The sequence below is a fragment of the Bombina bombina genome, chromosome 6, assembly GCF_027579735.1.
Source record: "Bombina bombina isolate aBomBom1 chromosome 6, aBomBom1.pri, whole genome shotgun sequence".
Taxonomy (NCBI): Eukaryota; Metazoa; Chordata; class Amphibia; order Anura; family Bombinatoridae; genus Bombina; species Bombina bombina.
In genome coordinates, this window is record NC_069504.1 from 466,967,987 (window position 1) to 466,982,178 (window position 14,192).

The 14,192-nt window shown below is 42.3% G+C and overlaps 1 protein-coding gene across 1 annotated transcript in view; it reads right to left on the bottom strand.

The window, feature by feature from the left end:
- The window catches only part of KLHL3 (kelch like family member 3), a 277,645-nt gene that overhangs the window by 51,933 nt on the left and 211,520 nt on the right, over positions 1-14,192 (bottom strand). Inside the window, exon 13 of the mRNA XM_053719291.1 lies at positions 3,636-3,776. Coding sequence (XP_053575266.1) covers positions 3,636-3,776 — 141 coding nt within the window. The remainder of the gene's footprint in view (positions 1-3,635; positions 3,777-14,192) is intronic.

Consider the following 14,192-nt stretch of genomic DNA (forward strand, 5'->3'; position numbering starts at 1 on the left):
ATATTTTATATCTTTATTCATAGTAAGATCACATTTCTTATACCTGTGTCTTTCAGACATGTAATCCATTTAGATATTCTCAATTTAATGATACACATAAGTGTTATATACACTCAAATGAGAATGAAATATTGTAGCTTCCTCTATAGTATAGTTTTTGAAACCTTTTCACTTTAAACCAACAACATTTTTAAAGATGTTCCTGTTTGAGAGACTAAGCAATTGATTATCTTTGTGTGTTTTTTTTTTTTTTTAAATATTCTTTTATTGAGGTTCAGTAACAATAACAAAAAGGTATAAAAAAAATCCCAATCAACTTATATGCATGAATTGACAAATACACATTTCATATAATATAAATGACAAAATCTAATGAGTTACATTCAAAATATATGAAATTTTACATCTTGGTTTCGACATATACATGAGAACCTAATTTTTATACATAATATTAGCAATGTGAGTGCTTAATGGTTTGGCTGCTCATGAACCAACTGATATAGGAGAAGTATTCTATCAATGATAACCCCATGAGAGACCTTAGAAGATTAAAATCAAGCAAAAATGATTACAGGAATATTCAGCGGATAAACACCGCTATAAATATGAGCTGGGGGGTGGAGAGGGCCGGTGGGATGATGCTGAGAGCGAAGAGGAGCAACCTAATAGCTATCTATCTTAATGAGATAGCACATCTCTTAGACTATGACAGTATAGAAGATGGAGAATGGATGGAATCTAGAAGTGTGATATAAGTTATGAGGGGGTAATTGTATTAGCATAAAGTAGGTATGGTGATGGGAGAAGTTTCATACTTTTAGGAGAACTAACACTTGATCACAGCTGAGTGCTGGTGATAAATTATATTATATTACTATATTGAATATCCAACATCATTAACATATAAAAACTGAGAAACTACTGTTAAGCCATGGATATTAGTATAAACTACTGTTAAGCCGAGAGTATCAGTACACAACATATGATATATAGTCAAGGGAAATAGCATTCACTGTGTATAATGAATTGTAGTCACTATATAGGTCCTATAGACAGAAGGGCACATACTCATAGGAATTATTACAAAGGAGTAGGGAGCTATTATATACACATTGTTATCAAGGGGCTAGAATGATAAGAGCTTGCCATGGCTAAACGGGAATAAAGCTCAGAGCATCTCCAAAAGATAACTAAGTGCTGGCCAATGTAACTGTTTAAATATAAGTATTAGAATAATATTAAACCTTTAAAATGGTGATAGCTCCAAAGTGAGTATATATTACAGATATATTAGTCTCCCCTATGCCTATAGGTATTAGGCCTGTTTAGGGATTGACTTGTCCTATCCCGCAGACTGTTGCTTTAGGCTTAAATAAGGGCAAAAGTAGGTTTTAAAATCTCAGTTTGGAATATCATAGATTGGGGCTTTGAGGGACCATCGATTAAGCAGAGGGAGTATATGATCCTAGGTATTGGTCTCAAAGTAGGCTATGTGTGTATACTCAAGCAATATCCCTGTATTAAATAATAGTGAGATTAGTCCCCACAAAAATTAAGGTTGCTAGCTGTTTAGGGTACTATGTTAATCAGTAATGTATGTATTGTATTTACCCCCCTATGAGCAGCACCTTCTGTCTGGTGATGTTTGAGGACCATTATTGATCAGTATTCTGCGAACCTCCTCTAAAAACAAACAGTGAGATCTAGAATGCACAGTGTAACATAGAAAGCTTTTAACAAACTATATGAACGCCATGTGGATAAAGATTAGATAGGTAGTTAATCGTGCTGTTTATATAATTAAAGGCAGTGTCTAAAAGTGGTGCTGCTATAGTATACATTATACCTTACTAGTCTTTAATATTTAGAATAGACCTGACGTAGATTGTGCACTTATACCAGCTAGCCTGAACCGTTGCTGGCTGTTCCTGTGAGGTACTATGTGCTGCAGGTAGTGTTCTGAATTCTAACTAAATATAGTATAGGCAACGATCGCTTAATTAAAGGAATAAACAATAAAACAAAGGGGAGTTGAACATTACAGATAATAAAGTCTCCAATCAACTTCAGTGAGGATATGATGTTTAACCCATATCTCTGGGCAGCAGAAAATCTGCCCGATGCCATTAATAGGTTCTGGTAGATGGCCGGTAACAAATTGTGGGCTCAGTATTCGTCTCTCGACACTAAGCCCTAGTTTCAGGGCTTCAGTCAAGAGATTGTGACTGTTGTGGCTAATAGAGGCAAGTAACAGATGTATGAACCTCGTAGCGAAAACTCTCTGTTCATGTGTAGGTCTCAACCTCCTAAACTTGCTCAGAGACTGCTGCCATTTGGATCTCCAATATTTTATCCAGTAGGTAGGGTATTTTGTTGAGAGAGCCGTAGACCTGTCCCTGGTAGACTTAGCCTTCAACTTTACTACATGCGTCCACCATGCGGCGGGTGTCAGCTTCATCTTGTGATATGTAGGATGCATAGTTGGACGTCTGCTCAGATTAGCAAAGTGAACACCTTGTGAACGCTCCAAAGGGAGTAGCATTTTCTGCAATCTGTTTACGGGTCGGGGCATCACTATCTCCACAGGATGATCACGTAAGCTGTTGCTAGCTCGACCCTTGGCTGGTGGGTTAGATAATGAGGCAGTGCGACCTTCTCCACAGTTAGATGAGTTCCATATTGCAGCCGACACTGGAAAAACATCATGTAGTAGGCTAGTGAAATGAGCATCACATTTTCAGATCAAGGCTTTAATCGACGCTATGATTTTACTCTCCATCTTACTTCGGTTAGCCATAGATTCCCTCTGTGGTAGTTGTTCACGGGCTATGTTAGATGAGCACTGGGTAAGATGGCGACTCGCGCCACACAGATGCGACCCGTCACTGACTCCGTTGCAGGCACTGGACTTTGTCACAGGAGATGTTTTGTAGTCTCTGGGGATCTTATTTAGGTACAAAGGACCTTTAGGCCCCCTATTGCAGCGAATGGAGCTGGGCTGAACAACAAATATATGATTAAAAGCAGTTTATAGCCGGAGCTATGCAGACTTGCGACCATTCAGGTCAAGAGCTAGCTCCGCCCCCCATCTTTGTGTTTCTTAACTCTAGTTCTCAAAAATCTTTAACAGGTTTAGTATATATTAGCTTTCGATTATTATGAACTCAGTCACGGTGGCAGACTCACCCTGTGGACTTCTTTAAACTGGGCGTATTATTGGTTCTTTAGGGCTGCAGTTGATAATGAAGTAATGCAACTGTACATTCAGGGGAATCCTTAAACGTTACAATAAAAAAAACTCTGTATTATAAGGGTAAGTGCCCACCCCATGTGTATGTCAGTTGAGACACTCCTTGATGGGTAATGTCAACCCAAAACCAATTTAACAACCAAAAGGCCAGCATGGCACAAACTGCCAGAGAACTGTATGCCTGGGAAAAACAGTGAACCTCAGGTGGGTGTTTAAGGCTTTCTTAGCCAATGAATTAAAATATTATATTGCATACGTTTCAGAATTACCCTACAAGCTTAGGTTGGCAAGCTGCACCTCTGTTACAAGATACGATAAGGGCTTCATGAAGTTCTCAATTTGAGATAGTTTTTTCTTATGAAGCACTGTATTGTAAACATGTTACCTGCATTCCTCCTGCACATGTTCATGTCTGATACTTGCTTCCATAAATTTGTTCCTGGATCATAAACCTCCACACTCTTTCTGACTAATGGTCCATCGTGTCCACCAGCAGCATACAGTTTGCCATTAAGAACACCCACTCCTAAAGAAGAAAAAATAATACAGAATGAACCAAAAATTAAATAACATCAATTGACAACAAATCTTATTGCCCAATATCAATGTTTTGTATACATTTTGAAGTAAATACTAAAGGCCTGATTCTCAAAAATTTGCAGGCATGGAGAGAAATCCTCAGCTTATTTTACTGAGCACTTAATGAGATACACAGTTCCCAAGGCAAAAACTGCCTTCAAACCAATCCCTAAGAGTGCTCATAATACTGACGAGTCATCTTATAAAATCTCACCAGACCAAAGAGCTTAGCACAGAGCTGTTGGAAGCATTAGTAGCTGACATAAAAGAAGGGCTAACAGCTATGTTCTAATAAAAGCAAAGCTGTAAGATCGGTCTTTAGTGCTGATTTCTGTGCTTCTTCCAGCACTTAGTATTTCTATGCAACATTATGTTCACCTATGAAATCTCTGTAGTGACCTTTGAGCAGGTACCATTCAGTGGTTGGATGTTTTGTAGGCAATAAAGTATATGTATTAAGGTCATAAACACAATTTTAAAAGACCTGGTTAACAAATGTAATAAAGAATGGTGTTTTTATTAAAGAACCATTAAACTCTGTCCAGCTCAACAATCAAGTAGTAGAGTGATATGTGGTAAACATGTGATATGTGGTAAACATTCTGCAAAATCCACAATAAAGGCTTCATTTTATTTTTGTAATCTTTTCCATTTCCCCTTGTACCATGTGGGGTTTGTATCCAATGCTATGTTAATACACACAAATAGCGATGTACAGGCGATGTTTGGCTATAGCATGCACCATTAGTGCCTCTCACATCACACGTGACGTCACCGTCTCACCGGGAAAGCGCTTCAGAGCAGTGCACATAAAAGTGTGGACAGCGCTGACTGCTTTAGATGCACGGCAGGGATACAACATACACCTCCCACTAGAGAATGAGTTAAAGCTGGCAGTTAAAGCTCGTCAGTTTTGTAATATTTTAATATATATATATATATATATATATATAAAATATGTAAATTCAACAATAAATAACCATGTCATCTACCAAATGCTGTGGTCATATAGATCATGTGTTTAAAGATTAAAACAAGTACTCATGCCACAAATAAAAATTTATGCAGTTTACAGTATTTGTATTCAATTGCCTATGAACCATTCAAATAATGGTTGACATAAACTTTTAAAGTTTAATAATAATTTTAAAGGGACATTATACACTTGTTTTTTCTTTGCATAAATGTTTTGTAGATGATCTATTTATATAGGCCATAAAGTTTTTTTTCCAAAAATAGTTTTGCTTATTTTTAAATAACATTGCTCTGATTTTCAGACTCCTAACCAAGCCCCAATGTTTTAGGAGAATACTGAGGTATACCTACTTCAGCTTGCTTCTGTTTGTGTAAAGGGTCTTTTCATATGCAAAGGAAGGGGGAGGGGGGTGTCTGATATTTCCGACTTGCAGTGGGTGTTCCAGTAACATTTTAAACAGAGCTAAACTGTAAACTTCTATGTAACCCCTTAATGACCGATGAATACAGGGTACGTCCTAAAAAAAAAATACAGTTAACGACCGAGGACGTACCCTGTACGTCGTCGGTCTTGGAAAGGGCTGGAAGCGATCCTGAAAAATGGAAATTTATGCTTACCTGATAAATTTGTTTCTTTTACGATATGACGAGTCCACGGATTTCATCCTTACTTGTGGGATATCGCCTCCTGGTCAGCAGGAAGTGGCAAAGAGCTCCACAGCAGAGCTGCATATATAGCCCCTCCCTTCCCTCCCCCTCCAGTCATTCGACCGAAGTTAGGAAGAGAAAGGAAAGGCCAAGGAGCAGAGGTGACTGAAGTTTAACAAAAATAAATTTATCAGGTAAGCATAAATTTCCTTTTCTTTTACAAGCTATGACGAGTCCACGGATTTCATCCTTACTTTTGGGATACAATACCAAAGCTATAGGACATGGATGAAAGGGAGGGACAAGACAGGGACCTAAACGGAAGGTACCACTGCTTGAAGAACCTTTCTCCCAAAAACAGCCTCAGAAGAAGCAAAAGTGTCAAATTTGTAAAATTTGGAAAAAGTATGAAGAGAAGGCCAAGTTGCAGCCTTGCAAATCTGTTCAACAGAAGCATCGTTTTTAAATGCCCATGAGGAAGCCACAGCTCTAGTGGAATGAGCCGTAATTCTTTCAGGAGGCTGCTGTCCAGCAGTCTCATATGCCAAACGGATGATACTCTTCAGCCAAAAAGAAAGAGAGGTAGCCGTGGCTTTCTGACCCCTACGTTTCCCAGCAAAAACCACAAACAATGAAGATGTTTGAAGAAAATCCTTAGTCGCCTGCAAGTAGAACTTCAAGGCACAGACTACGTCCAAATTATGTAACCGACGCTCCTTCTTAGAAGAAGGATTAGGACACAAGGAAGGAACAACAATTTCCTGATTAATATTCTTGTTAGAAACAACCTTAGGAAGAAAACCAAGCTTGGTACGTAACACCACCTTATCAGCATGGAAAATCAGATAAGGAGAATCACATTGTAAAGCCGAAAGCTCAGAAACTCTGCGAGCAGAGGAGATAGCAACCAAAAATAAAACTTTCCAAGATAATAACTTAATATCTAAGGAATGCATGGGTTCAAACGGAACCCCTTGAAGAACGTTAAGAACTAAATTCAAACTCTAAGGAGGAGCAATTGGTCTAAATACAGGCCTGATTCTAGTTAGAGCCTGACAAAAAGATTGAACATCTGGAACATCTGGCAGATGTTTGTGTAGCAAAATGGACAAGGCAGAAATCTGTCCCTTTAAGGAACTAGCTGACAACCCTTTCTCCAATCCTTCTTGGAGAAAAGATAAAATCCTGGGAATCCTAACCCTACTCCAAGAGTAGCCCTTGGATTCGCACCAACAAAGATATTTACGCCAAATTTTATGGTAAATCCTTCTAGTAACAGGCTTGCGTGCCTGAATCAATGTATCAATAACTGATTCAGAGAACCCTCGCTTAGATAAAATCAAGCGTTCAATCTCCAAGCAGTCAGCTGCAGAGAAATTAGATTTGGATGATGGACGGGTCCCTGAATGAGAAGGTCCTGCCTCAATGGAAGCTTCCACGGCGGCAGAGATGACATGTCCACCAGATCGGAATACCAAGTAATGCGATTAGAATCACCGAAGCCCTCTCCTGCTTGACTCGAGCAATCACCCGAGGAAGGAGAGCAAACGGTGGAAACACATAAGCTAGGTTGAACGACCAAGGTACTGCCAAGGCATCTATCAGTTCGGCCTGGGGATCCCTGGACCTTGATCCGTATCTCGGGAGCTTGGCATTCTGACGAGACGCCATCAGATCCAATTCCGGTCTGCCCCACCTGAGGATCAGAGAGGCAAAGACCTCCGGATGGAGTTCCCATTCCCCCGGATGAAACGTCTGTCTGCTCAAAAAATCCGCTTCCCAGTTGTCCACTCCTGGGATGTAGATCGCAGACAGATAATAAGAGTGAACCTCTGCCCACCGAAATATCTTGGATACTTCTGTCATCGCCAAGAAACTCCTTGTTCCTCCCTGATGATTGATGTAGGCCACAGTCGTGATGTTGTCCGACTGAAATCGGATGAACTTTGCTGACGCCAATTGAGGCCAAGCTTGAAGCGCATTGAATATTGCTCTCAACTACAGAATATTAATGGGGAGTAGAGACTCCACTCAAGTCCACACTGAAGGTCTGTGGAAGCACGTCCCTTGGGACAGATGATCAGACGACAACCACCAAAGAAGATAGATCTGGATCAGGAGACAAGAGACTATCTGAGGAGACAAATCTGCATAATCTCCATTCCACTGCCTGAGCATGCTCAGTTGCAGAGGTCTGAGATGAAAACGAGCAAACGGAATGATGTCCATTGCCACCACCATCAATCCAATTACCTCCATGCACTGAGCCACTGATGGCCGAGGATTGGACTGAAGGGTTCGGCATGTCTCCAGAATCTTTAACATTCTGACTTCCGTCAAAAAAAAATTCATGGATACGGAATCTATTAGAGTTCCCAGGTAAGGGACCCTTGTCTGTGGAATTAGTGAACTCTTTTCTAGGTTCACCTTCCACCCATGAGTCCTTAGAAAAGACAGAACCATGTCGGTATGAGACTTTGTCAGTTGGAAAGAGGGCGCCTGGATTAGAATATCGTCCAGATAAGGCGCCACTGCAATGCCCCACGGTCTGAGAACCGCTAGCAAAGACCGTAGAACCTTCGTGAAGATCCTGGGAGCCGTGGCCAACCTGAAGGGAAGAGCCACAAACTGAAAATGTTTGTCCAGGAAGGCAAACCTTAGAAACTGGTGATCTCTGTGGATAGGAATGTGAAGATATGTATCCTTTAAGTCCACGGTAGTCATATATTGACCCTCCTGGATCAATGGAAGGATAGTCCGAATCGTCTCCATCTTGAAGGATGGAACTCTTAGAAACTTGTTTACACTCTTAAGATCTAAAATGGGTCGGAAGGTTCCCTCTTTTTTGGGAACCACGAAAAGATTTGAGTAAAACCCCTGCCCCTGTTCCTCTATTGGTACGGGACAAATTACTCCCATAGTGGAGGGGTATTTTACACAACGTAAGAACGCCTCTCTTTATCTGGTCTACAGACAATCGTGAAAGAAGAAACCTTCTCCTTGGAGGAGAATTTTTGAACTCAAGTTGGTACCCCTGGGACACGATTTCTAGTGTCCAGGGATCCTGAACATCTCTTGTCCAAGCCTGGACAAAGAGAGAAAGTCTGCCCCCTACTAGATCCGATCCTGGACTGGGGGCCGTCCCTTCATGCTGTCTTGGGAGCAGCAGCGGGCTTCTTGGGTTGTTTATTTTTGTTCCAAGCCTGATTGGGTCTCCAGACAGGCTTGGGCTGTGCAAAGTTCCCTTCCTGTTTAGTGGAAGAGGAAGAAGGGACACCCTTGAAATTTCGAAAGGAACAAAAATTACTCTGTCTCCTTTGTTTGGACGCCTGAGGGAGGAGATGACCCTTACCTCCCGTAATGTCAGAAATGATCTCTTTCAATTCAGGCCCAAATAGAGTCTTTCCTTTGAAAGGGATAGCTAATAGTTTAGATTTAGAGGATACATCCGCAGACCAAGATTTCAACCATAAGGCTCTGCATGCTACAATGGCCAAAGCCGCATTCTTAGCCGCCAACTTGGCAATCTGAAAGGCGGCGTCCGTAACAAAAGAATTGGCAAGCCTAAGCGCCTTGATTCTATCCAATATTTCATCCAAAGGAGTCTCAGACTTAAGAGACTCTTCTAGGGCATCAAACCAAAAGGCAGTCGCAGTTGTAACTGGAACAATGCAGGCCGTTGGTTGCAATAGAAACCTTTGATGAACAAACAGCTTCTTTAGAAGACCCTCCAACTTTTTATCCATAGGGTACTTGAAAGCACAACTGTCCTCAATAGGAATAGTTGTACGCTTAGCCAGAGTAGAAATGGCTCTCTCCACCTTAGGAGTCGTTTGCCAAACATCCCTAACGGTGTCAGGTAAAGGATACATTTTCTTAAATATAGGGGAAGGAGAGAACGGTAAACCCGGCTTTTCTCATTCCTTGTTAATAATTTCCGAAATTCTTTTAGGAATCGGAAAAACATCAGCATAAGTAGGGACCTCCAAATATCTGTCCATCTTACACAATTTCTCTGGAGGGACTACAATAGAGTCACAGTCGTCCAGGGTTAGCAAAATCTCCCGTAATAACAGGCGAAGGTGTTCAAGCTTAAATCTAAAGGACATTACGTCCGAATCTGTCTTGGGTAAAGCGCTACCTGAGTCAGACAGCTCTCCTTCCGACAAAACCTCCCTAGCCCCCCCTTCAGAATCCTGGGAGGGAACATCGGAGATCGCCATCAAGGAATCAGAGGCCGCATGGACTACCTGGGTCTCTATTCTACTACGTTTACCCTGTAGAACTGGCAACTTAGATAACACCTCTGTAAGGGTAGAGGACATAACTGTAGCCATATGCTGCAAAGTAAATGATGCAGACACCGTTGAAGAACATGGCGTCACCTGTGTGGGCGTTATGGGCTGAGACGCTTGGAATTGAACTTTATCCTGAACCTCATCATTCTGAGTACAATCATTATTATCATCAGATAAGAAAATTTGTTCTTTACACTGTAATGCCCTAGTTATACATGAGGGACAAAGTGTAACAGGGGGTTCCACAATGACATTTAAACACATAAGACATTCACTGGGCTCATCCATCTTAATAAAGTGAAACAACAAATTCAATATACTCACAGGAAATTGATTATAAAATAAAAATGCTAAGTACTGTGTCTTTAAGAGTCTAAATCACACAGCTATCCGTTTGTCCTTTATATTGAAAAAATATGCAGCAAACCGTTTAACAAGAGAAAAGTTCTGTAACCCACTTTCCCTCTTACACCGCTACTATGCCTAGGCAAGTCCTCACAAGAATAAAATACAGGCTTCCTTTAAAAGTAAAAGTGCTTCGTCACCTAGCCGCAGCTCTGCTGCGGCTCCTACCTGCTCCTGAGACCGGATTAAATATGACAAGTACGCATCCGGAACAGCAGGCGTAGAGGCCGAGAGACAAACGTTGTCCACACACTGAGAGCACTATGAAAGCACGCGATTCCTAAGCTCCGCCCCTCGTGGTCGTAAATGTAAGCCAGGCAACCTCCGCCATTAACCGGAGGCTAAAGAAACAAATGTACTCCAAAAAAAAAAGGTTTAACACGCTCCCTTGCGTCTGCTAGCCCTAATAATTGCAGCCACACACCACATCCCAGCGCTTCAGGGCACACACTACAAAACGCCTGAGTATCTGGTAAAAAAAACATAATTTATGCTTACCTGATAAATTTATTTCTCTTGTAGTGTGTTCAGTCCACGGGTCATCCATTACTTATGGGATATATTCTCCTTCCCAACAGGAAGTTGCAAGAGGATCACTCAAGCAGAGCTGCTATATAGCTCCTCCCCTCACATGTCATATCCAGTCATTCGACCGAAACAAGACGAGAAAGGAGAAACTATAGGGTGCAGTGGTGACTGGAGTTATAATTTAAAATTTAGAACCTGTCTCAAAAAGACAGGGCGGGCCGTGGACTGAACACACTACAAGAGAAATAAATTTATCAGGTAAGCATAAATTATGTTTTCTCTTAAGTGTGTTCAGTCCACGGGTCATCCATTACTTATGGGATACCAATACCAAAGCTAAAGTACACGGATGATGGGAGGGACAAGGCAGGAACATTAAACAGAAGGAACCACTGCCTGTAGAACCTTTCTCCAAAAAACAGCCTCCGAAGAAGCAAAAGTGTCAAATTTGGAAAATTTGGAAAAAGTATGAAGTGAAGACCAAGTTGCAGCCTTGCAAATCTGTTCAACAGAGGCCTCATTCTTAAAGGCCCAGGTGGAAGCCACAGCTGTAGTGGAATGAGCTGTAATTCTTTCAGGAGGCTGCTGTCCAGCAGTCTCATAGGCTAAGCGTATTATGCTACGAAGCCAAAAAGAGAGAGAGGTAGCAGAAGCCTTTTGACCTCTCCTCTGTCCAGAGTAAACGACAAACAGAGAAGAAGTTTGTCGAAAATCTTTAGTTGCCTGTAAGTAGAACTTCAGGGCACGGACCACGTCTAGATTATGCAAAAGACGTTCCTTCTTTGAAGAAGGATTAGGACATAACGATGGAACAACAATCTCTTGATTGATATTCCTGTTAGAAACAACCTTAGGTAAAAACCCAGGTTTAGTACGCAGGACTACCTTGTCTGAATGAAAGATCAGATAAGGAGAATCACAATGTAAGGCAGATAACTCAGAGACTCTTCGAGCCGAGGAAATAGCCATCAAAAACAGAACTTTCCAAGATAAAAGCTTAATATCAATGGAATGAAGGGGTTGAAACGGAACACCCTGAAGAACTTTAAGAACCAAGTTTAAGCTCCACGGAGGAGCAACAGTTTTAAACACAGGCTTAATCCTAGCCAAAGCCTGACAAAAAGCCTGGACGTCTGGATTCTCTGCCAGACGCTTGTGTAAAAGAATAGACAGAGCAGAAATCTGTCCCTTTAGCGAACTAGCGGATAAGCCCTTTTCTAAACCCTCTTGTAGAAAAGACAATATCCTAGGAATCCTAACTTTACTCCATGAGTAACTCTTGGATTCACACCAATATAAATATTTACGCCATATCTTGTGGTACATTTTTCTGGTAACAGGTTTCCGAGCCTGTATTAATGTATCAATAACCGAATCCGAAAACCCACGCTTTGATAGAATCAAGCGTTCAATTTCCAAGCAGTCAGCCTCAGAGAAATTAGGTTTGGATGGTTGAAAGGACCCTGGATTAGAAGGTCCTGCCTCAGGGGTAGAGACCATGGTGGACAGGACGACATGTCCACTAGGTCTGCATACCAGGTCCTGCGTGGCCACGCAGGCGCTATCAGAATCACCGATGCTCTCTCCTGTTTGATCCTGGCAATCAGTCGAGGTAGCAACGGAAAAGGTGGAAACACATAAGCTATGTTGAAAACCCAAGGGGCTGCTAGTGCATCTACCAGCACCGCACCCTGGTCCCTGGACCTGGATCCGTAACAAGGAAGCTTGGCGTTCTGGCGAGATGCCATGAGATCCAGATCCGGTTTGCCCCAACGACGAATCAGTTGAGCAAATACCTCCGGGTGAAGTTCCCACTCCCCCGGATGAAAGGTCTGTCGACTTAGAAAATCCGCCTCCCAGTTCTCCACGCCTGTGATGTAGATCGCTGACAAGTGGCAAGAGTGAGGAGTGTTACTCTGCCCAGCGAATTATCTTCGAGACTTCCAACATCGCTAGGGAACTCCTGGTTCCCCCTTGATGATTGATGTAAGCCACAGTCGTGATGTTGTCCGACTGAAATCTGATGAACCTCAGTGTTGCTAACTGAGGCCAAGTTAGAAGAGCATTGAATATTGCTCTTAATTCTAGAATGTTTATCGGGAGGAGTCTCTCCTCCTGAGTCCACGATCCCTGAGCCTTCAGGGAGTTCCAGACTGCTCCCCAGCCTAGTAGGCTGGCATCTGTTGTTACAATCGTCCAATCTGGTCTGCGAAAAGTCATTCCTTTGGACAGATGAACCCGTGACAACCACCAGAGAAGAGAATCTCTGGTCTCCTGGTCCAGATTTAGCAAAGGGGACAGATCTGAGTAATCCCCGTTCCATTGACTTAGCATGCATAGTTGCAGCGGTCTGAGATGTAGGCGCGCAAATGGCACTATGTCCATTGCCGCGACCATTAAGCCGATTACTTCCATGCACTGAGCTACCGATGGGCTTGGAATGGAATGAAGGACACGGCAAGCATTGAGAATCTTTGATAACCTGGACTCCGTCAGGTAAATCTTCATCTCTACAGAATCTATAAGAGTCCCTAGAAAAGGGACCCTTGTGAGTGGTAACAGAGAACTCTTCTCCACGTTCACTTTCCACCCATGCGACCTCAGAAATGCTAGAACTATCTCTGTATGAGACTTTGCATTTTGAAAACTTGACGCTTGTATCAGAATGTCGTCTAGGTACGGAGCCACCGCTATGCCTCGTGGTCTTAGTACCGCCAGAAGTGAGCCCAGAACCTTTGTAAAAATTCTCGGGGCCGTAGCTAACCCGAAGGGAAGAGCTACAAACTGGTAATGCCTGTCTAGAAAGGCAAACCTTAGGTACCGATAATGATCTTTGTGAATCGGTATGTGAAGGTAGGCATCCTTTAAGTCCACTGTGGTCATATATTGACCCTCTTGGATCATGGGTAGGATGGTCCGAATGGTTTCCATCTTGAACGACGGAACCCTTAGGAATTTGTTTAAGATCTTTAAGTCTAAGATTGGTCTGAAAGTTCCCTCTTTCTTGGGAACCACAAACAGATTTGAATAAAACCCTTGCCCCTGTTCCGTTCGCGGAACTGGGTGGATCACTCCCATCACTAAGAGGTCTTGTACACATTGTAGAAATGCCTCTTTCTTTACTAGGTTTGTTGGTAACCTTGACAGATGAAACCTCCCTTGTGGAGGAGAAGTTTTGAAATCCAGAAGGTATCCCTGAGATATAATCTCCAACGTCCAGGGATCCTGTACATCTCTTGCCCAAGCCTGGGCGAAGAGAAAAAGTCTGCCCCCCACTAGATCCGTCTCCGGAAAGGGGGCCCTGTCCTGAGGAAGGGTGTGGCCCTTACCTCCAGTAATGTCAGCAATAATTTCCTTCAAGCCGGGCCCGAATAAGGTCTGCCCTTTGAAAGGAATGTTTAGTAGTTTAGACTTAGAAGTTACATCTGCTGACCAGGATTTAAGCCATAGCGCTCTGCACGCCTGTATGGCGAATCCGGAATTCTTAGCCGTAAGTTTGGTTAAATGCA